At 42.4% G+C, this 27,793-nt stretch overlaps 1 protein-coding gene across 3 annotated transcripts in view; it reads left to right on the top strand.

The window, feature by feature from the left end:
• Positions 1–27,793, top strand: part of OMA1 (OMA1 zinc metallopeptidase) — a 67,666-nt gene that overhangs the window by 8,255 nt on the left and 31,618 nt on the right. For 2 of the 3 annotated variants that reach the window (XM_060231889.1, XM_060231890.1), the window contains 6 exons: positions 4,024–4,252; positions 7,719–7,892; positions 7,996–8,103; positions 11,493–11,621; positions 18,891–18,965; positions 22,813–22,962. In XM_060231889.1, the coding sequence (XP_060087872.1) occupies positions 4,024–4,252; positions 7,719–7,892; positions 7,996–8,103; positions 11,493–11,621; positions 18,891–18,965; positions 22,813–22,962 (865 nt within the window). The remainder of the gene's footprint in view (positions 1–4,023; positions 4,253–7,718; positions 7,893–7,995; positions 8,104–11,492; positions 11,622–18,890; positions 18,966–22,812; positions 22,963–27,793) is intronic. The other variant, XM_060231891.1, reaches the window with a different exon arrangement.

Genomic DNA, 27,793 nt, shown 5'->3' with positions numbered 1-27,793 from the left:
TTGAGTTAACTCTTACTACCTTCCAGTTTTTAATAGCACTTCAGTGTGTTCAGTTTCATTCTTAGCTTTGTCCACCTTACTGTAGTGAGGCTGTTTGCAAATGATTAAAAACTGAATCTGGCAGAGGAATCACTTTGTGATCTCTCCTTCTCTTTGTTGTTCAGCAGCCAGATTTCACACTCTCCTGTTTGGATATTAGTGTGCTTGTCTCAGAGCAGCTGGTCTGTGTGCGTCACTCCCCCACTCCATGGATCTGCAATGTATTGTGCAGTTTAGGCATATGCTGACAAAGCTTCTCATAACCTTCTACCTCATAAAAGGATTAAGTAAATACCCACATAAAATGGGGAGTGTCATGATCCTAGGCCTAGTGAGGCCTGCAGGCTTCAGGGAAGCCTGTGTAGGAGTAACTACAGGGCCTACATTTCCCAGGATCTTTTCTGTCCTTCTGATTGAGTGGGCAGCAGTTTGGAGGGAAAGCTTGTCCAGAGGGGTGGGACTGTCTTGTGTTTCTTTGTTCACTGTTGCACAAAAACCCATTTGTTTGTGAGCACACTTCTATGGTCACAGATCAAAGGACTTGCTGGGAAGGAAGATAAAGGGGTTTGGGTGAGTGTTCTGGGCCATTCCAGACAGGTCCATATCAGAATGGTGACAACCTGTAGAGGCCCTCCCTATTCCCCTGCTTGTTATAGGGAGTATAGGCAATGTAGGGAGGGGTCAGTGTAATCTGCCTTGTCTTGCACAAAGTATTTCTGGATTAGCAACCACTGCTGTCATCTTGAATTCACCTTTAGGCACATTTGATATCCAGCCTTTAATTTATGATTTGACACATCTGAGGTCTCTGTGCGAAAAATAGTGCAAAAGGGCAAGGTGTAAACTGACTTTAAGATGTATGTGTGGATCATAAAATATGAGGTCACTTTTTAATCAGTTTAGGCCAGGATTCTAACTGCTATAAAAGTTTCATGCATGGCTGCTTGTGCTAGCCCAGCCTTCTTCTTCTTGTTTGCAACTGGTTTCATCTACCCCTCTGATACCACAAGCTTCTTTTGCAATCCTTCTAAGTTTGAAAAGCAGATTTCCTTATGGCTTAGAAGACTGCTGTAGGAGAAAAAGAAGTCTAAGGTGCCTTTAGGCTCCTGGAACAAGTTCCATATTTAGTTGGATTCTTGCCATAATCTTCACATTCACTAGGCATGACTAGTAACAAATGCTGCTGTGGTTATATTTTGTTGTCTATATTCTGTTGGATATAAATAATATATGAGTAGGTCCTCTGAAAAAATGTCATGGTGTGTATGGGAACTTTTAAAAATCTTCACCCCCTAATCAATTTTTGTTAGTAAACAAAAAACACTTTTACTGTATCATTTTTAAAAATGTTTTGACATGCATGGTGTCCTCACTTTCTCCACAATATAACATAATGTGTAAAAACTCTGTGTAATATTAAGTATTTCTCCATTTCATATATTTATTTTTACTTCCTTGTGTTCCTTTTCCATTTTGAAAAGTCTTCTTTGAGATTATTTAAAAAAAATCTATACAATATATTGAATTGGATACTGTCAAAATTTTGTGCTTGCAGAAGGATTTCTGTCAGTGGACTGAGGCTTCATTACCTCCCTTTTACTAGAGCCCACAATATCCCTTGAGATGTTGCCCCTGAGGGACTGGGGGTTTCAGGAACAGCATAAGGATGGAGTTGGAGGTCTGTGGCAAGAGGTGGGGTTTTTTGAAAATTCTGTCAGCAGAAACCCTCTATGGCAGAGGAGTTGAACTCATTTGTCATGAGGACTAGATCTGACATAAATGGCACTTTGCTGGGCTGGGCCATGTATACAATAAAATGTAATGCCAGGCACCAGAGTTTCAAACTTTATAAAGGATAGCAATTGGTAAGCTTCGCATTGGTATGTCCTCAGTGCAAGGCACCATGGGCTGAGGAAGGTGCAGAAGAAATCCCACAAGGGGTAGACTGGACAGATGCTCCCATGCTGACTAGAGGGGGTGCAAACCCCTTCTCTAGTTTGCTCCCACTGCCAATGCTGTGAGTCCAGGCTCCAAGATAAAAACATGAAGTGACTCAGCGTTGCAAGCTTCCCCCTGTGCCTGAGTCACCATGGAAGGGGATTGGAAAGGCAAGTTGAACTAACCCTCCCTGCTTGAGGAAGTGGGTGGGGGGCAGCCCAGATTTGAGGCCATGTTCACAGCAGGACCCAGACCATGCAAAAACCAGTAAGCCAAAGATGCCTGTATAGCAGTGGCTGCCTCCAGCCAAGGCTGCCAGGCAATCCATGGTGGGGTGATGCTGGGGTTTCAAGCCGGAGATTGTTGGCAACCAATGCCAGTCTCATGCAGCGGCAGCTGCAAATCACCTAATGGGGGAGTGGATACCATGGGCAGAAAGCTACACATGTGGGAGAGGCCCCAGGCCACCTAGCGACCAGTGTAACTGGAGATTGCCACACTTTCCCCTCCATGATGCAGCAGCCACCTACAGCTGAGGGCCACCGGGTAGTCCATGGGGGGAGGGAGGCATAGCTGCTGAGTCGCATGCTTAGTGGCAGGACTAGACCCCAATGTGTTCAGTTAATTTTAGCTCACCCTCCCCTGCAAGCAGGCTTGGGGCAGATAACTTACAATAAAACAACTAAAACAATAAATATAGATTAACAATTAAAACAATATTAGATGGCAGCTGAAACAGTAAAACTAGTTAATACAACACAAGAGGGTTTGTATCAGATGCAACAGTAATATCAGTAATGAGTGGGCAACAGTAATGAGTGGGCAAAGAAAAGAGAACACAGGGGGAGACCAGACTAAGCACTTACCGCTCCCCCGGTTTTATAGGCTTCCTCCTGCCCCCAGCCAGCTGGCTGGTGGGGGGAAGCCCCGCCTCCACAGCCACTAGTACCTCTAGATCTCCCGCAGGTTTAGAAACAAGTCTGGTTTTAAAATGTGTGTGTCTGTGCGCCTTTAAAGTTGAGCAGGAAGCCGGAAGTACTTAATGGGGAAGGGTCAGCAGCAGCCTCTGGAAAATAGTCACTCTGTTTTGCTTTCATTTCAGAGCAAGTAAGTGTGTGTGTGTGTGTGTGTGTGTGTGTGAGAGAGAGAGAGAGAGAGAGAGAGAGAGAGAGAGAGAGAGCAGCATAGCCCCTGTAATTTTCAGATGTAATTGTGGAGGAACCAGACCCAGTTAGAGAGAGAGAGTGTGTGTGTACTTTTCAGAAGTCTGTAGGGGAGGCAGTAATAATGTGTGTCTGTCTCTGTGCTTGTTTTACATTGTTTTCAGTGTATAGGAGCCTGTTTATGGGATGGAGGAAAACTCCACCTCTCTCTCTTTTTATTTGCTTGTGTTAGCCTGAAGAACAACAGTTCCTGTGAGTAAAGCTCCAGGGAGATCACAAAAATGTGAGCTTGCAAACTCTGTGCATTTTAGCTGCTTTTTGTGTGTTTACACTTTCATTTACTAGAATTGCATCTATTGAGGGATGAGGAAACGATGACTATTCAGGTGAATTGCACTACTGCATTTTTATGCATTTATTTTGGAAATGGGAAAGTCTGGCTTTGCCCCAAAGCCTCCTGGCTCCACCCCCAAAGTCTCCTGACTCCACTCCCAAAGTCCCTAGATATTTTCTGAATTAGACTTGGCAACCCTATCTTAAAGGTGCCACTAGACTCAAAATCTATTCTGCTGCTTCAGACCAACATGGCTGCCCACTTGGATCTTTATTTGCTGTAGTGTTAAATTTTGGTCTTCTTGAAGTAGATTTTCATTCTTTAGTGATTCTACAGTTTCAGGAGGAACCTGCCTACACCTCTGTTCCACTAGTCTAGGGTTGAGCACCTTATAATGCATGTGTAGTGCTGTTATATTTGCCATTGAACCATTGCCCCGCAGAAGGGATTTGCATTGTAGGAGTGTGGCAATGGGTCAGGTACACATTTTCCATAGGACCAAGCTACAGCCCCGTCTTATTTTAACTTTCTAATACTTGTACCTTACAGGAGCATAAGAAAATGGTGGCATGCCCTTCCTCCAAACAAGAAGGAGTTATTCAAAGAAGCTGCAAGAAGAAATAAATGGAAGATTATCTTGGGCCTGTGTAGCCTAGGAATCATATTTATCATGTTTTATTTTACACACTTGGAGGAGACACCAATCACTGGACGTGCTCGGCTTTTGGTATTTGGGAAGGAGCATTTTATTGAATTGTCCCAGATAGAATATAACATGGTAGGTGGTTTAAAATGCAAGCAAATAAAAAAATAATTCTGCCTAACTTCTGTATTTTTTTTGTTAAAAAAAGAACAAAATAGAACTAAGTTCTTTTTTTGCAGTGGTGAGAGATAAATATTGGTGATGAAATAACCCTTAAAGAAAACACACCCCAGATCTTAGGAGTATGGAATGCTGTGGGGTTTTTGTTTTGTTTTGCCTTATTGTCACCCAAGTCTCATTTTAAAATTAAGCTGCCAAACCAGCTGGATGACTTATTGTGGAACATTTAATTAGTTAGGAATCCTCTCAAGTCCTATAAGGCTGGTTTGTGTTTCAAGCCTGTGGAGAAGGTCTGCTTCTCAGATCCTGCCTCTAGCCCCTTTTTTCTCATAGACAGGTTCAAGTCATTTTGTTCAGAGGAGTGAGCTTTCCATCTGAAATTGAACTGCAGTTGGCTAGAGTTTCTTTGTCTACAGATGTGGATTAATAAAGAAATCTTAGGACAGGATACAGTGCCCTGTCTCTGAGCTTCCTAAGTGAACCTAGGCACAGTAGGCAAGATCATGACTTTCAGTTTTTGTAAATGAGGTAGAGCTGCGGGTGGTGTTTGGGTTCTTCTTGGAGAGGAAAACTCCAGAGTTTTGTGGACTGCATGGCAAAATAAATTCATCACCAGCATTCAGGAAGATTCTCAGGAAGTCTGATGTTTATTGTTTCCCCCTGCCTATTGGTTTTACTATTTATGATTTTATCTTCATCTTCAGAAACTGCTTTGCCTACTTGTCAATTCCTTGCTTTTCTTTGTTCAGTTTTTCTGGTTGTGCAGAATAGTATAGATGCTGGCATCTTGATTGTGATGTCAGCAGAATATATGTCATAACCACCCCCTTCTTGCCCTGTGTTGACTGTAATTTTACTCTTCTTTCTTCACTGTAAGAAACTGTGCAATCCTAGGAATAGCCTCATCTGTCTAAGCCCATTGAAATTCTTAGTCTTATTTACTTAATACGATCTGAAATAAATAGATGATTGTACTTCGTATAATTGACCTTTGTATAATTTATATGCATGTCACAATGCTTTGACCCCTTCCTTACAGAATTTCCTTTGGAAATGAATCTGGATAATTTTAGCTCAGCTGTAAACTCCTCATGGGAACAGAAGCATACCTTACCCCACCCCAAAAATAAACCAGTTTTTCTCTTGTGAAACACTAAGAATGGCAGACACAAAAGTTCCCAATGCATTCATGTTTGAATTAAAGGAGCCTCCCTCATGCAGTTGCAATAGTGACTGCTTTTTGGGTATAGGTTAATCTAGGGCAGGGGTGATCAAACTTGCTTAACATTAGGGTTGCCAATCCCCGGGTGGGGGCAGGGGATCCCCCGGTTTGGAGACCCTCCCCCCACTTCAGGGTCGTCAGAAACCGGGGGGAGGGGAGGGAAATGTCTGCTGGGAACTCTATTATTCCCTATGGAGATTTATTCCCACAGAAAATCATGGAGAATTGATCTGTGGGTATCTGGGGCTCTGGGGGGGGGGCTATTTTTTGGGGTAGAGGCACCAAATTTTCAGTATAGCATCTAGTACCTCTCCCCAAAATACCCTCCCAAGTTTCAAAAAGATTGGACCAGGGGGTCCAATTCTGTGAGCCCAAAAGAAGGTGCCCCTATCCTTATTTCCTATGGAAGGAAGGAATTGAAAAGGTGTGCGGTCCCTTTAAATGTGATGGCCAGAACTCCCTTTGGAGTTCAATTATGCTTGTCACAGCCTTGATCTTGGCTCCACCCCCAAAGTCCCCAGATATTTCTTGAATTAGACTTGGCAACCCTACTTAACATAAGAGCCACATAGAATAAACATCAGATGTTTGTGAGCCTCAAGACAGGGAGGGAGGCTAATAGATGGAGAAGGGGGGAGGGAGAGGTGGAAAGTAAGCAACTTTAACTTTAAATGCATTCTCAAAGCTGCTGGCTGGCTTGGCTTGAAGAAATGTTTTAAAGAGAGAAATGCCTTCTCCAAGCCTGCTGATGGGGCAGTAGGGGCTTCGAGAGCCACACAATATGTGTGAAAGAGCCATGTGTGGCTCCTGAGCCACAGTTTGGCCACCATGATCTAGGGTCTTTGGAAAAGTCAGACTGATCACCCAAAATAATCTAGAACTCTTTAATGTGTGACTCTTAATAGAGACTAGGGCAATGTTTGTTCAATAAAGAGAACAAATCAGTAAACCTAAATTTTGAATGCTGTCATGAGATAACCTCAGTTCAGACTAAGGTGCTATAATGCTGATATTTTAATTGCTTTTATCTTGCAACAATAATCAAAGTAGCACTAGTTTGCAGTTTGAGGAATACTACTGTAAACAGTTTATAGCTATGGTTTTCCAAGTTGCCTTTGGGGACATAGAAATTTGTAGTAAAGATGGAAGTGTAAGCACAGAGAGAAACGAGAGTCAGGAAGTAAGAGAGGAATCATAAAAAGTCAAGGGTAAAGAGCTTTCTGAAGATTCTTCACTGGATCAGTAGTTTAGTAGTAATTATTAATAGACACTGAGTATTGTGAAATAGTTCACTTTACATAGTAATTTCAGAGGGGGTTATCATTGAGAGTGTGCTGAATTAGATTGGTTTATTAGCTCTAACTTGGGTCTGATTGGCAGCAACAGTCCAGGTTCTCAGGTCATTTTTGTTCTTCCTGTGCTCAGACATGTCTTTTCATTATGGGCATGGTTGTTGCCATGGTAATGCATTCCCTTCTTCCTACCCTCATATGGAGAACATGAATTGAAGGCTTCCTCTTTTTGGAAGGCTTGATTTGCTGTGATGTCAAAATGTGGGCACCAGAGTAAATACGAGTTTGTTTTGTGCCCATCGCTGGGATTCTACAGCATATGTCAACAACAGTTTATAATCTTGGTTTGTGAGAAATAAACTTCAGTTTGTCCAAGAGCCTGTATTTCAATGTCAGAACAAACTGGAGTTTGATTCAGGGTTTCTCAAACCAGAAAGCTTCCATTCACACTGCATGGGGGCAGGGGGTGGTGGCAAGACATGTGAGCACAGCAGCAAGCTATACTAGGGCTGCCATGAGCATACAGAAGTTTAGTAAGGAAGGTTACAATTATGCAGGTTGAGAAACTTTGCTTTCCAACTGATTAATAAGCAATAGTTTTCAAAATATAAGCATAATATTTTATTGATGTACTGTTGTATTAATTCCATCTATCTGTTTCCTCTTCCTGGGTTAAGCACTCTACTCAAAAAGAGCATAAATCTTATGTTCCACAGAATGTTGCTTGTCTCAAGCAACATATACCATAGCATGCAGCTTCTCTTTTTTTTATTGAACTGGATTGTCTTGTTTATGTGTGATGCCAAATGCTCTTACATTGACATTGATGTGTTAATATCCGTCAACAGTAAGGGGGGGGGGTTGTATGTAAGCCAATTAAAATATGTTGACCTACTTGTAATTTCAGTGGATGGAAGAATTTAAAAACAAAATGTTACCTGAAAGAGATCCTCGTTATCAGGTTGTAAAAAAACTTATTAGTCACCTAACTGAAAGCAACAAAGATGTTCCACAAATCTCAGCGTTTCAATGGACTATCCACGTGGTAGAAGACTCAAGTATCAATGCATTTGCACTTCCAGTAAGTAAAAAGGAAAACCAAGAATGAGAAACTGCAGCATGGAAAGAAGCTACCTGAAACAGCTTGTTTATGGTATATATTTTTTAATCCTTTTGGTCTACAGAATGGAAAACTGTTTGTTTTCACTGGTTTGCTGACTGCTGTGTCAGATATTCATCAGCTGTCTTTCATTTTGGGACATGAAATCGCTCATGTTGTTCTGGGACATGCTGTAAGTGCTCTTTTAAAAAAACTTTTTGCTTAAATACTGCTGCTTCTTTATGATGATACTTTTTGTTAATGGTTGCACTCAGTAATATGAAACAGTTCTTTTGCTGGTTAGCAGTCTACCGCCTACTTCAGGATGAATTATAGGCAAGTGCAGGCTGCATCTGTTGTCTTCTAGCTCTGTGTGGTTATGTCATATACTGAACTGATGTAATCATCATTGGATGCTAGAGATGTACACTGCAGCTGAACAAGGCTTAAACCTGTGGTTTTGAGCAAGGAAGTAAAGCAGAATGGTTCAGACAATGTCTGTAGTATTGCTTAGTATCAGACGGATGTTTCAGAAGTAAACCGCACGATTTTCATTATCATGTCACATAAAGTTACACCCTTCTAAACCCACTGACTTCAGTCTACATAAGGACATCACTGTAAAGCATCCAGACATAGTTGATAATTATGGAAAGGACACCAATGTGCCCACAGCCATGCACTTAAACACTACACTAAACTAGCTGTGGGCACATTGGTGTCCTTTCCATAATTATCCCTGTGAGGTAAGTAGGGCTGAGAGAGCTCTGACCAAAGTTCACTCCAGCAGTTGCATGTTGAAGGAGTGGGGAATCAAACTGAAAGGCAGACTGTTATCTGGGAGAACCAGTTTGATTCCCCGCTCCTTTACATGCAACTGCTGGAGTGACCTTGGGTCAGTCATAACTCTGTCAGAAGCTGTTCTGGGAAGAGCAGTTTCTGTCAGAGCTCTCTTAGCCCTGCCTACCTCACAGGGTGGCTGTTGTGGGGAGGGGAAGGGAAAGGAGATTGTAAGCCACTCTGAGACTTCTTTGAGTAGTGAAGGGTAAGGTATAAATCCAATCTCTTGTTCTAATTGAAGTAAAATTTCTGTTTGCACCTACTGTCACAAGATTTTTACATTCTCCATAGCAGACCCCAGTGTATTTTAGATCTGCATTATGGAGGGTGAGAGGGCAAAGACCTAATCTGAGCCCTTCTCACAGTTTTTTGGATTCAAGCCATCATTTTTAGAATGCTTCGTTATTTCAAGGAACAAGCATTTTAAAATAACTATGCAAACATACTGTATATAATGGCCATTATTATTATTATTATTATTATTATCGTTTGGTACTTTTGTAGGGTTTGAACTGTGGGCATGGGCTAGTCTCATGTACTGATGCTACCATTCTTTTCAAGCAGCACCCTACAAGAAGGGCTGCATGGCTTGACCCAGGTTAGAAGTCAGAATGTTTTCTTGTCTCACTAAATCCATGCACTCTTATTTGCCTATCCTTCAGATTTAACAGCACATTGTGCCACAGTGCTTTTCTACTGAGTATTTTATTTATTTATCTAACCGATAGCTTGCCTTTCTCACTGAGACTCCAGGCAGATTACAGAGTACAGAAAGGGGGAGGGGGGAAGTAATCATACAGTATTGGACGTCACATGAACAATGCAATAGGTCTAGGAATAGAAAATGGAATGACATTGTGAATAACAATATGAATATACAGTATAAGATATACAGTGAACTGTTTGCATCCACTGCCATCCTTATAAGATTTTTTAAAATCTTGTAAGATGGATATAACATGCATATTCTGCTTGCCACCTGCCAGTAATTGGGCTGCTACGTTCTGTGTCAACAGGAGTTTCTGACTTCAAGGGAAGACCCATGTAGAATGCATTACTGTGGTCTATCCTTGAGGTAACCATAGCATGGAACCATGTGAGCAGATGAGCCAAGTCAAGGTAGGGGCCCAACTGCCAGGCTAGGTGAAGCTGATAGAATACTTTTTTGCAGCTGTGTTGGCTTGCTTCTCCAGTAGTAATGCTGGGTCCAGTATAACTTCTAGGCTAATAACTGAATCTGAGAGTGTGAACTTGACCTCATTGAAAGGAAGGAGCGCAACATCCTTCAAGACCTCACTAGCGTCATCTGTCTTATAAGGGTTGTTTCAACATGTTCATCCTTAGCCACTTAACTATGGCAGTAAGGCACTGGTTCAAGATCTCCATTGAATAAAGAAATACAGAGTTGGGTGCCATCAGCTTATTGATGACAACGTACTCCAAAATGGTGAATGATTTCTCCTGTGGGCTTTACAAAGAGACTGAATAGTATGGAGGATAATAACACCTTGTGGGGTCCCACAAAGCAAGTCACGTATTGGAGGCAGTTGGACTCCAAAAATGACTCTGAATTCTATCTGTAAGGAGTAATTTAAGCCAGTAAAGCACATCCCTTAACCCTAACTTCATCTTGCAAATGCTTTGATAAGATGCCATGATCCACTGTATCAAAGGCTATTGAGAGATCCAGTGAGAACAACAGAGAGGCATAGCCTTTGCCTGCATTTAAACAGAGATAATCAACTAAAGTTATAAGCGCTGTGTCAGTTCAATATCTGGTCTGAAGCCAGACGGAAAGATGGCTTGTACATATGAGGGATCAAAGAAGGCCTAGATTTGTTCTTTGTTTACGTCATTTATATCCCACCTTTCTCCCCAATGGGGACCCAAAGTGGGTTACATCATTCTCTTTACCACCATTTTATCCTCACAACAACCCTGTGAAGTAGGCTAGGATGAATGTGTGTGAATGGCAAAAGGTTACCAGGAAATTTCCATAGCTGAGTGGGGATTTGAACCTGGATCATCCAGATCCTAGTCTTATACTCTAGCCACCATGCCACACTGGCTCCTTGCTACTTCCCTCTTGATCATCTTGCCTAAGAAAGGGCAGGTTGGAGACTAGGTGATACATTTGCTGCTAGGTCTACCTGCCAAGCAACTTTATAGAATTGTCTGGAAGTAGAACTTGGTGCTGCTGCTTAAAAGTCACTATTTTTTTTCTTCGTCAAATGGTTCCTGGATCAAGTTGGTAGAGGGATTCAGCTGTAAGCACAGGTCTTCAGGAACATAACAGCAGGTCATCCTGACAGCTGGCTGTTGGAAGGGGTGGGGATCCAGGAGATACCATCCCAGCAACATAACAACTTTGTGGCAAGAATAAAAGCTTCCTGTTATGACAGGATATTGGCTAGCACACATGTATAAAGTTCAGCTGCTGAGATAATCCCAGCAGTGTAATACACACAAACTAGCTTGAAGGATGTTTTGTTCATGCTGTCCTCCCCTGCTGTTTAAGCACATCTGTGTCCATTTCACTAATTTTTATATTCTGAATTCTCTTTTAAACAGTAGTTTCTTGTTGGATGTCCTTTTCAAGTGATAAATGCTTATATGTTGGCAAGGGGGAAAAATATTTAAATTGTTTCTTTTATTAAGAAGTCACTTGTGATTATGGGAAGTTGTATGCATGTGACATTAGTACATGAATACTATTAAAATGTCATTTTCTTCTGTTTTAAGGCAGAGAAAGCAAGCTTGGCACATTTCTTGGATTTCTTCTCTCTCATTCTTCTCACAATGATATGGGCTGCCTGTCCTCGAGACAGCTTAGCAATTCTAGGCCAATGGATCCAGGGCAAGTTTCAGGAGGTAATAAAAGCTCTGCACTTTGCTTCATTTTTTATTTTTTTCCCGAGTGTCAGTAACATTTTTGTATCTCTGGTACAACACAATGGAAACAGAATGCTGGGTTAGATGGACCGTATGCCTGATCCAGCAGAATTTTCTTTACATTCTTAAAGCAGCTTGAATGCTGGTTCCTAGAAAACTGGAAGAAACCATAATGCAGCCTGGATGGGTGACTTATTGCAAGATTGAGCTTGCCTTTTTTCTATAAAAAAGTGAAGAAGGGTTTGACCTCTCTGCTTAGAAGAGACAGTGAAAGGAAGTTATAAAAGAGGTAGGGATTTTTGCATTACACATTTTATTTATTTAAATAATTTCTGTGCCGTTTGAACTACACATACATACACACACCTGGTCTTGTCAAAGCTTGGAAGCTAAGCAGAGGTCAGCAATGGTTAGTACTTGAATGGGAGACCAGCAGGGAACACTGGGATTACTATGCAGAGGAACAGAATAGCAAACCATTGCTGCTCAATTTTTGCCTTCAAAACAATATGATCCTGACTTGCTGTGAGTTTTTTGTGACTATTATATGGCTATTATATAAACACATACAAATATAAGAACATAAAAAGAAATCAGGAGGGGGGATAATTAGGGAATGCCAAACAAAGCAGAAGGGGCTAATTAGGGAATGCCAAACAAAGCAGAAGTGTGTCTTCATGCGTTGACAGAATGCAACAACAGAGGGAAACAGACAACATTCTCTGAGAAGGTAGTTCTAGAATTTCACTGCCATAGAGAGGGCCCTTTCTTGAGTTGTTACCCATCTAGCCTCAGATGGTGGGGGCACCCGAAGCAGGGCATTTGAAGATGACCAGAGTGGTAGGTTCATGTGGGAGTAAGTGATCCTTCAGGTATGCTGGCTCCAACTGTATAGGGCTTTAAAGGTCAATACTAGCACCTTAAACTGGGAGACAGTGTAGATAGGACAAGATTAGAGTTATATGGTCCCAATGACCAACTCCAGTCAACATTCTGGCTGCAGCATTCTGTTCCAGATATGGTTTCCAGACTGTCTTCAAAGGCAGTCCTACATAAAATGCTTTTTATTAATCTAATCTAGGTGAGTCGGGGCATGCCCCACAGTGGGAAAGATCTTTCCTGCCCAGTAATAGCTGCAGATGGCTCGGCAGTTGAAATTGGTAAAAGGCGCCTTTGGTTACCTCTGCCCAGCCCCGGGGCTAAGGGTTCTGCCACCCCAAGCAGAATCCTGCACCCCCGCCCTTCTCAAGGACTATATTCGCATGTGTAAAGCATATGGGGCCCAGTGACATCACTAGAAGTGACGTAATTGCAATGGCGTGCTTGCACAAGTGTCCAGCCCTCTCCTGCTTCAGAGGGAGCTGGGCAGGCACAGTGTCATCTTTTTTTCACTCTGATTGCTCGGAGCAAAGAAAGGATGATGTAGGGTATAAGGGTCAGCGTGAGTGGGGACAGGGTGGAGGCACTTGCCCCTGCTCCTGCGGTGAGGTGGCACCTTAGGTGGCTGCCTACCTCGTCTACTCCCACGCACAGGCAATGCCACTGCCCCCTCTTTTTAGCCAACAGGAGGTCTGAGTCCAGCAACACCTCAAAGCTACAAACCTGCTCCTTTAGTGGGAGAGCAACCCCATCCAGAACAGGAGAAGCCCCATTTCCTGGGTCAGACCTTCCATCCACCAGTACACCTCCATTTTGTCATCACCTCCATTTTCCATATAGCTACTGACCAACATTAAAATCAGCAATATTATAATAAAGCATGGAACTCATTCATGAAAGATACAGTAATTCTTACCATAGCTTTTCTGCGGGTAATTAGATCCACATACTGGAGCCATGAACAAACAAGACAGATTTTTCTATAAACCTGGTAAGAGCTCTAGATATACAGAAAAATCTGCAAAATTAGGAGTTAAGCCTTCCAAAATAATAGAAGCACCTGGAACTTTAAGAAATGGGTGTCCACTGAGATCTCAGTGGCCATTGTAAGGGTTGTTAGGTAACCACAGCAATATTGCCAGTCTTCAAACCATGGTTTCTGTCAGTAAAAGGGCAGTGGTCGGGGTGGGGACTTTTCTAGGGCTATCTTTCCAATCCACCCCTCCTGCCCTGGATGGAGGACTCATTGGGCTCAAGCTTAGCAGAAACCACCAGGCAACTTCCTACCATACAATTTGCACAACTCAGTCAGGGGCAGTGATGGCTATAACTTGACACCACACAGCTCATGCAATTTGGTTGGGCACAAGAGTGGCTACCACACAGCTCAACAACTCACCTGAGTGACTGGCTACCACACAAGTTTTGTAACTTAGCCAGACTTTTCCCAGGAAGAGGCTGCCAGGGGGAGGGTAGAAGGGAAAGCTGGTCACTGAGTGGGAAAGCTGGTCACTTCTTCCAGTCATACCCTCTCAGCTTAATCTACCTCACAAGGTTGTTGTAAGAATAAAACAGAGATGTGAATGGGGAAGAGCTGCTTTGGATTCCCTGTTTGGGAGAAAGGTGGGGTATAACTGAAGTAAATCATAAATAAAGCTGAAGACTAGGGTTGGGGGATGAAAGAAAGGTTGGTTAGCATGTAGGAAAGAGAAAAGGAAGCAGGGATTCTATAGTGATTGCCAGGAGGAGAGAAAGAAGAAATAGCATGGGAAAGAGGATGCAGGGGAAAACGAAGTGACCCCTAGCAAATCTTTGTGGGTTCCTGGCTTGTGTTACCTACATTTCAGATTGTTGTAAGCTAGGAATGAATGTCTAGAAATTAAGTATTCTGTTCTTTCCTTGGGCCGATGCTCTAAGCCAGTAACATTTTTCTCATGAACTTGCTATGCTTGGTCCCTGGTATACTACTGAGTGCGGCATCTTTACCTAGAAAAAAATAATTTAAATTCACCTACAATATTTCCTCCCTGTGGGATGTTCTGTATTTTGTGATTGAGCTTTCTTCTGCTTATCAGCCTTGTGTTTTTAAATGTTGGCTTGAGCACTCAGAAGTCCATATAAAAGACCATATAGCTGTGCCACCAATATTGTGCTTTAATTATTCGGCGAACCCCATAGAACTTCCCCAAACAATGCAGTTAGTATTTTATTTATTTAGTCAAATTTATATCCTGCCCTCCCCTAACGAGCTCAGGGTGGCTAACAATAGTTAAAAATCACATAGAATATTAAAAACAATATACAATAAAATCAATCCACACATTTTAACCATAAAATCCAAGATACATGTCGATGTTTCTGAATATCTATATTTGTCCAGTGGAATTGTCAGTGCTGTGGGACATTTGCTACCTCCCCTTAACTATTGAAGGCAAGCTTAAATAATTCAGTCTTACAGGCCTGGCGGATGCCTTGAGAACCTTCTGCTTGGCTTCTCGTGGCTCAGTGCTGCAAGGCTCATTAACCAGAAGCAGGGAAGAGAATAAGCAGTCTTGGCCCCCTTGCAAAGTTTTGAATCATACTTGAACTTCCTGCCTGTCAGGAATAAAATCAGATGCTCATGAAAAGGCAGTTCAGTGACCTAACTTACAATGGCTGAGAGAACTGTTAGGATGATTAATGGTACTTCAACCCTAGGCTTCCTTTAAAGTGCACATTGCCAGACTCACTTTAAAGTGCACATTGCCAAACTTCTTTGCTCCTTGTCACACTGGCAGTTTCTTTCCCTGCATGTTCCAGAAACGGAAAAAAAATCCATAATGGTGGCAGTTTTTAAAAGGAGGAGGTAGAAAAACTGAATTTGCAAGAACCTAATGATTATACTGCTGCTGTTTCCTGTTTGCCACAACTATATGGGCTGGTTATGATGTTCCTTCAGGTGTGGTATTTGTACCAACAAACAACCCGTATCAGTCCTTCTGTCAGGGATTTTAAAATTTATTGTGGCCAAATGGTTCCAAAACTATCTAACTGTAGGACTTCTGCTGTATAGAGGGGGAGGGGAGCCACTTACCATTCATTTGTTTTAAAAATGTGCATGTGAGCTCTGGTGACCCACAATTGTTGGTTAGTCACATTGGTGTGTGTGTGGGGGGGAGGGTTAAGAATGGGAATAACTGCTCAGAGTGTTATTCATTAATATGCAAATGCCTCTCTGAAACAATTGCCCTGACAATGTACTCAGATCTCAGAAAGTCAATAACCAGAGGCTCTTGTGATAAATAGATCATTATCCAAATGTCAGTATTGTCAACTGGTGTTTTGAAAGAAGAGTAGATTCTTGAAGTAAATATTCAATAACAAAAACAGGAAGAACCCCACAATACTCTGGAGAGCAGGACAGAAACTGATGGAGACAGTTTAAATGTATAAAAACTGAATGGAAGAAGCACCACCAAGCAAAATCTTGGGGCTGCTATCAGGAGTTTATGTACCTTGGTCATCTAGAATCTCCTAGCAAGTAAATTTAGCTATTATTCAGAAAACTAGTTACTCAAGTCTGGGTTGTCTTTCATAATCATAGAGCAAGGCCTTAAAATCTTGGTTGTGCAATGTCGGATCACACTTTGGGAACTGGGTAGTAGATGGATCAGAGCTGAGAAGAACTTCTGCTGTTTGGGGTGGAGCAGTGTCTTTTCATTCCTTTTGTTCTTTGACCTTGTGACTATGTGATACCTTCACCAACCCTGAACTCAATACACTGTACACTGGCCCCTGTGTCTCTCTAGTCTTTCCACAACTGTTTTGATCAGATTCTTCGTGTATTTGAAACACAAAACCCCAGAAGGATGAAGATTTGCTTAGTGTGAATATAAATGCATTTGATGTTCTGCTTGGAGTTTTGGCAGGATATGACTACATGTACAGTTAATTGCACACTTTCAGTTTCCTCAAAATTAGGCTTAGCAGTCCCCACTTCCGTTTCAGTTTCAGTTTATTTCAATTTATATCCCACCCTTCCCACCGAAGTGGCTCAGGGCAGCTTACAACACATAAGAACTAACATAGGTTTTGGATTTAAAATACAACAAATTACACGGTTAAAACAGTAAAATGGTAAAACATATAAAACAAACCATCTATCAGAATACTGCACTGCAATCTTCTATAGAGTTTCCAATGCCAGTTAGTTATAGGCCAGCTGGAAAAGGGCTGTCTTACAGGCCCTGCGGAACTGGAAAAGGGCTGTCTTACAGGCCCTGCGCAGGGCCCTCACCTCCGGCAGCTGGTTCCACCAGCAAGGGGCCATTACCGAGAAGGCCCTGTCCCTGGTGGATTTCAGACAGGCCTCTTTTGGTCCGGGGATATCAAGCAGATTTTGAGAGCCCGATCTCAGCACTCTCTAGGGAACATGTGGGGAGAGACGGTCCCTAAGGTAGGCAGGTCCTAGGCCATATAGGGCTTTAAAGGTAATAACCAGCACCTTGTACCGGATTCGGTATATTATTGGCAGCCAGTGCAGATCCCGAAGCCCTGGCCGAATGTGCTCCCATCTTGGGAGCCCTAATAACAGCTGGGCAGCGGCATTCTGCACTAACTGCAACTTCCGGGTTCGGCACAGGGGCAGCCCATGTAGAGGGCATTACAGTAATCCAACCTCGAGGTGACCGTTGCATGAATCACCGTTGCTAGATCGTCATGCTCCAGGAAAGGAGCCAACTGCCTCGCCCACCTAAGATAGAAGAATGCGGACTTAGCAGTGGCTGCTATTTGAGCCTCCATTGTTAGGGAAGGCTCCAATAGTACCCCCAAACTCTTGACCTTGTGCGCTGCTGTCAGCGGCGCACCGTCAAAAACTGGCAGGGGGATTTCCCTTTCCGGGCCACGACGGCCCAAGCAAAGGACCTTTGTCTTCACCGGATTTAGCCTCAGTCCACTCAGCCTTAGCCACCTAGCCACGGCCTGTAGCACCCGGTCCAAATTTTCTGGGACGCAGGTAGGCCGGCCGTCCATAAGCAGTTAGAGCTGGGTGTCATCAGCGTACTGATGACAACCCAACCCATACCTCCGAGCAATCTGGGCAAGGGGGCGCATATAGATGTTAAATAACATCGGGGAGAGCACCGCCCCTTGAGGCACTCCGCAGTCAAGCGTGTGTCTCTGGGACAGTTTACCCCCAATCGCCACCCTTTGTCCCCGACCCTAAAAGAAGGAGGAAAGCCTCAAGGAAGGAGGAAAGTCCCCCAGTTTTGCAGGCTCCTCCCTGCCGGCAGTCAGCTGGCCAGGGGAGGAAGCCCCCCCCCAAAGGCCTCCATGTGCTTTTAAAACTTAGGGTTAGGAGACACTTGCAACTCTTTCTGTTTCCAAATGGGTATATGCCTTTAAATCAGCTGAGAAGAGTTACAAGGGGGTGAGGTGAGCAGGCAGAGCCGTTTGGCTGGGAATCAGCCAGTGAGAAAAGCAGAGGAACCAGCACAGTCCCTATGTTTGTTTTAAATTTACTCCAGAAATCGTTTCTACAGTAGAATGGATAGTAAAGAGTTAGCTAGAACCAGTTAATGGGAGGGAGGAAAACTCTACCCCCTAGGCTGCTCTCCTTTTGTGTTCCTGTGTTGAAATTCAGGAGTGCCCAGTGAGTACATTACCTCAATGAGATCACACAAAAGTGTAGGTTTGCAAACTGTTTATTTTGGCTGCTTTTTGATTGTGTGTGTGTGCCCCTTAAAAAAGCCGTGCTTGGAACTGCTTCCAAAGCCTGACAAGGGAACTTGTGGGGGTATGACAAATTTCACTTTCATTTAGTGGAAGTGCAGCTGCCGGGGTAGGCAAAAATAGAGGATGAGGAAATGAAGACTATTCAGGGGAACCTCACTGCTGTATTTTTATTTATTTAGGGAATGGGAAAGTCTCCTGGCCCCACCACCAAAGTCCCTAGATATTTCCTGAGTCAAACCTGGCAACCCTACTCAAAATACATCAGTTTGTCAGGGCTCTGTGAATAGCATTATAACTAAGAAGCAAACCGTTGTCAGGTAGTTTGCTAGTAAGAATATTAGGTATTTATGTGAGCCACTGTTCAGCCTATGACATCCGTGACATTCTCTGGTTTCTTACAATAAAGGGGATCCAGTCCTTCTCTCAAGCAGCTGCTGCATTCAGTACAAATAAAGAGATCTGTGCTTTCTTCCATTTACAGCAGAATTTCTGCTGCTCATGGAAAGCTCTGCCATTAGCCAATATTTTATTTATGCACAGCATTTACAGTCTTACTTTCTTAAAAAAAGTCTCTAATATCCAGCCCTTTGGTTCTAGCAAGAACAAACATTTGGTGTGCCTTCTTTACGTTTGGTGTGTCTTCTTTCTTTTTAGTTGTTGTTTGATAGGCCATATAGCAGGACATTAGAAGCTGAAGCGGATGAAGTTGGACTTCACTTTGCAGCTAAGGTAAAATCATTTTGTGGATAAAATACCAAATGCTCCTTTTGCTTCCTTTTGTTTATTGAGTTCATCAAAATATGAAAAACTTGTGGGTTTTTACAAAATGAATTTCATAACTGTGCCTGTAGTGCCACCTAGTGTTAATAAGAAATTGTATTTTTATAGACCTTTGAGGGACACAAACTGCTTTTGCCAGCCGGAAGAGATTACTCTAATAAACCATTGACTTTCATATTTTAGAAGATGTGTAAATGTAACTTTTAATTTTAGATTAAAAATTATTCAAATTCTTTTTCAAAGCATTATTGGAGAGAGGAAGTGCCATTGTGAAGAATATTTAAGAAATGAGATTTACAGCAGTCTTGAGAAGTTTTATGGCTATAAAACAGTAACTGCTTACTTAGAAATGGAGAGTAAGTGAAAGCTGTGGTACCCTGCTAAGTATCCATACATTTGAACCTGTCATGATATCTGTTAAGTACACAAACTACTAACTACTTTAAAATATGAAACATTAAGGCCAGTTCATATACATAATTTGCACTTTGGTAGCTTCTTGAAAACTCATGCTCATGGCTGCTTCTCTTCAAAGCCAAGACTTCACACATGGTAGCAGTGATTTTTCCCCCCTGTCTCTCTTTAAGCTGTTCTATCACAAATTTTCTTTCTCAAGGTGTTGCATTGACACTGAGAAAAATTATTCTAACTATATTGGGAACAGCTTTCATTCGCTGTATTAAGCTTGTGTTAAGCAGATTTTCAGCAGCTTAGGTTTATGAACTGTGTCCAAATCTCATTCAGTGGAAACAGTGCTGCCACAAATAATTATATATAAATATAGATAGATTAGATAGATATAGATATATAAGGTCAACCCTTCACTCAGTGTCTTTGTTTTGTCTAGAGCATTTTGTAAGTCTGTTTCAGTTTTGTACACTTTGCAATTCCTTGTTTGCTTGTAAAGGTCAAGATCTTAACCCAGATGGTTTTCTGTTCATTAGCATAATAGTATCTCCTTCTCTTATGTTGGCATAAGTGCACAAATGCCACCTGTTCCATTTCAAGAGTTGTTTGTATTTCTGGATATGGGGCAGCTTATTTATGATTGGAGTTACTCTGACTCATAGCTTTATTAAAAATGAAATAGATTTTAAAAATCATTTCCCAGTGCTAATTAAGTAATGTCAAACAGTTATTTCGTCTTCCTCTGTATTGAAGCATATGTTGACCTATGATCCAGTAATGCCTACTTGCTTAATAATTACCTTCTGCAAGCTCTAGCCCTTCATCAGATTTAAAATAAATACAAATGGGGAATTACATTTCCTGCATCTTCCCTATCTTAATTTTACCCACTTTAGCAAAAGTGTTTGACTTTGATAGTGGATTCTAGAGGTCATTCCATGCTCTTGAGTCATGTTGCTGATCATAAACACTGGAAGAGGTACAACAGGTTTTGGAAGAGAAAGCTCAAATGATTATGGTGTTCTGAAGCCTTCTAGAAGTGAACATCTTGCTTCCTATGATACAAACAGGGTGCCTCCCAGTTGGTAGGCATCCATAGCAGAGAGCAGTTCCAAATCATGCTGCTTGACTTGATTGCTAACTAGATCTCAGGATTCAGGCAGAATGTTTTAAATGGCTTATGAGCAAGTGACTGATAAACTGCTTGGAACAATCTACATCAGTTATAGCTGCTGAAGAAGATAGACCGAGGTGGATAGCCATGTTGGTCTGTACCCCATCCCCTCGTCTGAAGAAGTATGCATGCATATTTAAGCTTACGTTCTGAATAAACCTTTGTTGGTCTTAATGGTGCTACTTGTTTGCTACTCAAGAAGATAGTAATCTCTGCCTGAACCATTTGCTTAAATTGATTGGTACGTTTTGCCTGAAGGATGTGTGGTTTTGTCCTAAGGGGAGGGGGGAGAAAAACATGTATGAGTGTGGGAGCAGCCAGTCTAGGGTTGCCAATCCCCAGGTGGGGGCAGGGGATTCCCCGGTTTGGAGGCTCTCCCCCCGTTTCAGGGTCGTCAGAAAGCAGGTGTGGAGGAGGAGGGAAATATCTGCTGGGAAATCTATTATTCCCTAGGGAGATTTATTCCCATAGAAAATAATGGAGAATTGATCCGTGGGTATCTGGGGCTCAGGGTAGGGCTATTTTTTGAGGTAGAGGCACCAAATTTTCAGTACAGCATCGAGTGCCTCTCCCCAAAATACCCCCCAAGTTTCAAAAAGATTGGACCAGGGGGTCCAATTCTATGAGCCCCAAAAGAAGGTGCCCATATCCTTCATTATTTCCTATGGGAGGAAGGCATTGAAAAGGTGTGCCGTCCCTTTAAATGTGATGGCCAGAACTCCCTTTAGAGTCAATTATGCTTGTCACAGCCTTGATCTTGGCTCCACCCCCAGAGTTCCCAGATATTTCTTAAATTGGACTTGGCAACCCTAAGCCAGTCCCCCTTTTTTCCCTTCCATTTTACACCTGAACTCCTTTGAACTCTCTGGAATGAATATTTTGTGTCTGAGATTTTGTGATTGCCCTGCTGTCCTGAGATTTAGTGAACCATTTTTCAAGGCCCCCTGTGCTTGGTATCTGTAGTTGCACTCTCTCTCTCTCTCTCCCTTTCTCTCTCTCTCTCTCTCTCCCCCCTTTCTCTCCCCCCTTTCTCTCTCTCTCTCTCTCCCTCTCCCTCTCCCTCTCCCTCTCCCTCTCTCTCTCTATCTATCTATCCTGCTAGAGTTCATGCACTGTTAATAGCAGCATGACAGGCAAAAATGCAACCGGGGAGCCTTTCCATCACTGTATCTCCAAGCTAAGAAAAAAAAAAACTTCTGCTGAGTGACTGCCATGAAGCCAATAAAAAGAATAATTTTCACTTGCATGCAACCTCCTTCTAAAAGACAGATGAAGAGACCTTTCTGTTATTGTACATTTTTTAAAACAAAGTTTGCTTTTTAGTAGCACCAATAAATAGCAACTAAATGTTGACACAATTTGAAACTAGAATTTTAATTGAAGATGCAATAATTTGTATTTTCTAGTTTATTATTTTAATTGAAATCTGTGCTTCTGAGTAAGTATGTTGTTGAATGTAGTGAGATTTAACATGTTTCTCATATTAAACTGCAAGGTAGGTGTTGTCCTGTCTTCTTTCACCCCAGCAGATGTATTTTTACTTATTGTTGTTGTTGTTGTTACCTTTAATTTATATCCTGCCCTCTCCACAAGCAAACTCCGCAAGCTAACTATCAGTTCAAAACTTCAAACAATAAATACAGTTAAATAGTTTAAAATTTCAAACAGTAAATACAATTAAAATATTTTAAAACATATCTCAGTTTTTACAAAGGGCACTTTCAAAAAGTAATTTATTATGTCAGAATTGTTCCAAAACTTATGTTGTACAGAAGGCCTCTGACATTCTTTTACATGACATGACATGACATTTTTTACTCCATGGGAATTAATTTAATGACTAGGCAAAAAGTGACAAGATAGTCCCTGCATAAAGGCAGTGTGATTACTAAGCATGTTGGAATCAGCCCTGTTTAATCCACCCTGAACTCACTTGCAGGGAGGGTGGAATATAAATCAGCAAAAATAAATAAAATTTAACTCTTAAATACAATTTTTGTTTCAGAAAGATTAAATTGGCTACTTAATGTAACTCCTATGAGTTTCAGCACTTTCAAAAAACTAGCAAAATTTATATCTATAGCTGTATCTGTGCTTACTGCATGTGAAGGAAGCAGCCAGGGATAGTTACAGGGCTTCTAAGCTTATTTTGCAGTTCTGAGAACTTTGTTACTTATGCAGTATCCTGCGTATCTCCTCCTTTTTTGTTTCTAGGCATGTGTGGATGTAAGAGCAAGTTCTGTATTTTGGCAGCAAATGGAATTGGTTGAGACGATTCAAGGAAACCCAAGGTTACCAGAATGGCTTTCTACACACCCTTCTCATGAGAACCGAGTTGAGCATTTGGACAGACTTATACCAGAAGTAAGTAAAAATTGAGGATGGTTTTTGACAGGCATAGGAAACTTTCATTGCCCAGGCACTGAAAAAGTATAACATTTACGTGAAGGTTTTGAAAGGGGATTAGGCAGATTCATGGAGGATAGGTCCATCAATAGCTACTTGCTATGGTGATTAAAGGGAGCTTCTATATTCAGAAGTAGTAAACCTCTGAATACCAGTCCTAAGTGGCAACATCAAGGGAAGGACCTGGCATTTATGCCCTGTTTGTTGGCCTTCTAGGGCAGCTGGTTGACCACGGTGCGAAACAGGATCCTGAACTAGGTGGACCACTTGCTTGATCCAGCAGGGTCTTGTGTTCTTAAAATGTGTAGTGGGGTGCATGTGAGGGTTGTACATGGAGACACACGTGGGGTCAGCTAAGCCCTAGCACCACTGCCAGCATCTCAGGGGTTTCCCTTGGGCTCCTAGGCTGATGGCTGCACAGATTTGGGAGGTGATAATGGGCATAAGCCTTGCCTGCAGCTTTCTCTTACATTATTGTCCCAGCAGTACAGCCAATATCTTGGTAGCATGAGCACAGATGTGGCCCAGGGTGCAAGTGAAGTGGTCTGGTGTGTTTGCTGTTGGCACGTGTCAGGAGTTCCCTACCCATGGCTTTGGGTTTTGTCTACTTATTGTTTAAATTGAGCACCCCAGCAGCAATATCACTCATTATATGTATATTTTTCCCAGCCTCAGGGAAGTTGCACTGGGATGTATCCAGTTCAGCTTCTTTCAGTGCAGTGCTCATGTGGGTTAATGTCTTAGCAGCCCCCCTGGATTGCTTGATCACTTGCAGAGGTGTCTAGAAGTACATAAAGCAGTGACAAAAATCCATTTTGGTTACTGGGCTGCAAACCTTCAATAGTTCTGTGTGAGATCATTTATCTCTCTGACAGTTTCTGCACTGCTCCTGCTTACTGTTTATCACTGGAAACCTACAGGTTATTATTAGTCATGCTTTAGACTGTCGCACAGTATTTATTTATTAAAACATTTATTTCATGCCTTTATCAAAGATTGAATGGAGCTAACAAATGCCCCAAATAGCAAGTACTTCAAACCACCAAGAACAGGATAACATACCGTAATTGTAGTGTTTTGCTATGTACATATTTTGTGTGTGTTTTATTTCAGTGATTTAATGTGGGTTTTTATATATATTTGTTGCTGTGGTTTAGACTGCAGACTTCTATAGTAAGAAAGAAGGGGCTGGGTGGGTGATTGAAATGTGCTATGATTGGATGCAATACTTCCCCTAAGCTGTGGAGTTTTGTGAGCAAAAATTCTACTTTGTGAGTTACTGGCATTAAAGTTGTGAGCTACTGCATAGATTAGTTTGCTCTGAGGACATCCTTCCTGAGCTAAGATTAAAATGTGTGAGCTGAATGCTAAAAACTATGAGCTGAGTCACACTAACCAGCTTAGAGCAGAGGTGGCCAAACTTGTTTAACATAGGAGCCACATAGAATAAATATAAGATGTTTGAGAGCTGCAAGACATGAGTGTCAGGAATTTGAGAGTAGGAAGGAAGGCAAATAGAGAGGAGAGGGAGAGATTGAAAGAAAGCAACTTTAAATGCATTTTCCAGGCTGCCAGTTGGCTTGTATTGGAAAACTGATTTAAAGAGACAAATGCCTTCTCCAAGCTGGCCGACAAGCTGTATGTGTGAAAGAGCCACATGTGGTTCCCAAGCCACAGTTTGGCCACCCCTGGCTTAGAGGGAACACTGATGGATGGTAGCTGTACCCTAGGGGGTGGCAGTGATTGGTTTGTAGAGAGTGTTTGTGTGTGGAAAAGGGAACTGAATGGATGAAGAGATTGAATAAGGTGCTGTGAAAAGTGTTCTTTGTTTAAGTTTTTAGTCTAAAGTGGCAAGTGATGAAGTAAGTTTGTCTGGCTAGCTCTGTTAAGGAACTCTAAAGAAAGAACTCTACCTATCTGAAACCATTATGCTTATGAACCATACAGAAACTGTTACACCGCTTTACTTCTAAATAAACTCTTAAGTTTAAGTTAAAACAACTTTTTATTTAGAGTAAAAGATCCCCACTGACTGCTGACCATTGCATCATTCTACCAGTTACAACTAAGCCATCCTGTTCTTTGTGCTTAACTGAGACGTCTGACATGAGAGCCTTTGGTGGCAGTGAAAATAAGTAGGAATGCTAAGGAAGACAGGAAGCATCATAACACTCAGAGAAGTGTCTTTACAGGTGTTTCATGTAAGGGAGCCAGAGACTAAGCAAAATGTGACAGTAGCCTACATCAAATAAGTACCGCTGACAAGAATTGAAATCCCATCAGTAAAACCAAACCATAACCAAACATCAAGGCAGTGTCAAGTAAAAGCCCTGTGAAAGAGTGACCTTGCACTTCTTCCTAAAAGTGATGAGTGTTTTGCTTAAAAGCCACACATTGTGAACCTATGACTGTGATCTGAACCTAGATATCCTAGAGCCTGGTTAATCTAGCTGATTTGTTTACCATCAATAAATTTAATAGAAATTGAAGTGGGCAGACATCCAATGTGATCTCAGTTGTAAAGCTATAGGACCCAGAATGGTGGGAGCAGACTTCAAATAACTGGTCAGGCGTCATTTCGAGCAACTTGCTCTCTTTTCCCGTCAAATGGATGAGTAAAAAACTGTTTCATATAGCTTGGATTCAGCTGCCTAATTACTGAACAACAAGCATTAATGCTTAATTTAAAGGAAAAGGCTTGATCCCAGTGGAACAGCTAAACCCCAGTTTTCACGGAAACATTTAAGAGACCCCTTCTGATTTTTTTCTTCACATCCTTCCACTTTTGTGGTTAATCTGACTTCGGTGCAGCCCCACATTGAGATTGTGTCTATGCAGAACAGCCACAGATAGATTTTCTTCCAGCTCAAAAGCCCTCTGGAGCTGATGTGAGCGGCTTTTCCTGCCCAAACTATCATGTGCTCTGGAGGTGGATGCCCCCTTTCCCTCATTTCCTTTTTTGCTGCGTGGATAGGGGCTTCCCAGCATAGCTTTTCTGGTTTTTGCTCACGTACCTACCAAACTTGCCGGGGTTTTTTTTGGCTTTCTGATGATCTTTTCCTCCTAGCTTGTCTTAACAGATTTTTTTTCTCTGAGAGGGATTGCTTATCCTGGGTGAGGTGACTTTCATTGGCATGTCAGTTGTGGTACCTGGCATGGCATCCAAGGTGCTTTTAAAAAATGTACAAAAATGTGTGACCGAAATGACCCTCACTGATGAGCATGAACTCTGTCTGATGTTTCTGAGAGAATCACATAATGTCATCGCTTGCAAAATTTGCCAGGGCTTTACCCAGCTTGGGGGGGAAATGTAAGACTGGGGAAGGCAGTGGCAAACACCCGGTAAAAAGTCTGCTGTGAAAACGTGAAAGCAATGTCACCCCAGAGTCGGAAACGACTGGTGCTTGCACAGGGGACCTTTCCTTTCCCTACACCTAAGGCATGGTTGCACAGGGCATCCTGTTCGAAGGCTGCACAATGGGGAAAAGGCTCTGTCTGCCATGGGCCCATCCAAGTCGGTTCAGGGATCAGCACATTTGAAACCACTCTCTTCAAGCTGATCGCCCTTGTCTGTTCCAGCATCAGAGTTCCATTCCAGACAACCATCCATGCAATTGGTTCAAATGGCTCTGACATTTAAGCAGGCTTCACACCTGCCTTCAGTTACCCCTGCCTTGGAGATGTCCTCAGTCCTCATCCCCATCCTTCCCAGCCTGTTCCTCATTGGACCAGCAGTCAAGAGGCAGAAAAAAGCAAAGCATACAGAGAAGGTGGGCTCCACTCCCAAACACTGTGGATGTCTGTTGCCCTCACCGAGACATTCCTCTGAGGAGCACGATGTTACTGTGGTGCTTTCTTGGTCAGGTCTCCACCAGGATCTGAAGAGAAGTACTCTAGTCTCCTGGCAAGGCAGCAAATACAATCTGAACTGACCATACCTTCACCTTGGCAACAGTCTGGTCCACCAGTGGCTCTCATACTATATTTCAGCAGTGGCTTGAGCTCAGCAATTCCAGATTCCACCTCCCCCATACTGTTTTTTGGGCATGACCCTGGTGATCATGGGTACTTGGAAGACCATTGTCCTTTAGTGCCACTTGATGTGGACCCTGAGGATGTAGGGATGGTGGCATTCTGTTATAGCTCAGAGAGCATGTTGGCACTGTCTCCAGATGAAAGGGTCGGTGACCCAATGCCCATTTCTCCAAATGAAGATTTAAGGTTTTACAATGAGCAAATGCTCAGAATGGTGAAGGCACTTGACATTGACACCTCTATGTCCGATTGGTGTTCTGGTGTTTCCTGTTTTGGAGGGCCTCACTGACTTTACAGTACCAATTTGGCAAAAACCGGCATCTGCTCCAGCTACTTCTTGTAGGGTAGAGAACCTATATAAAGTCAAGCAAGATTCATGTGCATTTCTGTGAATATATCGGTCTCCTTCGTTGGTTACTGTGGACATGCAAGTGGGTCACAAGCCTGGTCAGCACTCCTCTCCATCTGATAGAGAAAGTCATCATTTAGATTCTTTAGGTAGAAAGAGTCGTATACCTCTGCAGCCCTGAATTTCAGGATTGCAAAGTATCAAACCATCATGGGTGGCTACCAGCTCTTCCTGTGAGAGAACCTGTCCCAGTTACCTGGACATTCTTCCTGAGGAGCCAAGATCCTTGGCCAAGTTTATCCAGTCTGTGAAGCAGTTAGGCTTTCCTAACAGTAGATAAATGCAGGGAGATGTGCAGCATGGCCTCAGCTATTGTCCTTTTTGTGTTCAATTTTAGTTTTTTAT

Source organism: Heteronotia binoei, chromosome 2, assembly GCF_032191835.1.
Source record: "Heteronotia binoei isolate CCM8104 ecotype False Entrance Well chromosome 2, APGP_CSIRO_Hbin_v1, whole genome shotgun sequence".
Taxonomy (NCBI): domain Eukaryota; kingdom Metazoa; phylum Chordata; class Lepidosauria; order Squamata; family Gekkonidae; genus Heteronotia; species Heteronotia binoei.
The sequence above is the reverse complement of the archived record's forward strand: the minus strand, read 5'-3'. Positions and strand labels throughout refer to the sequence as shown.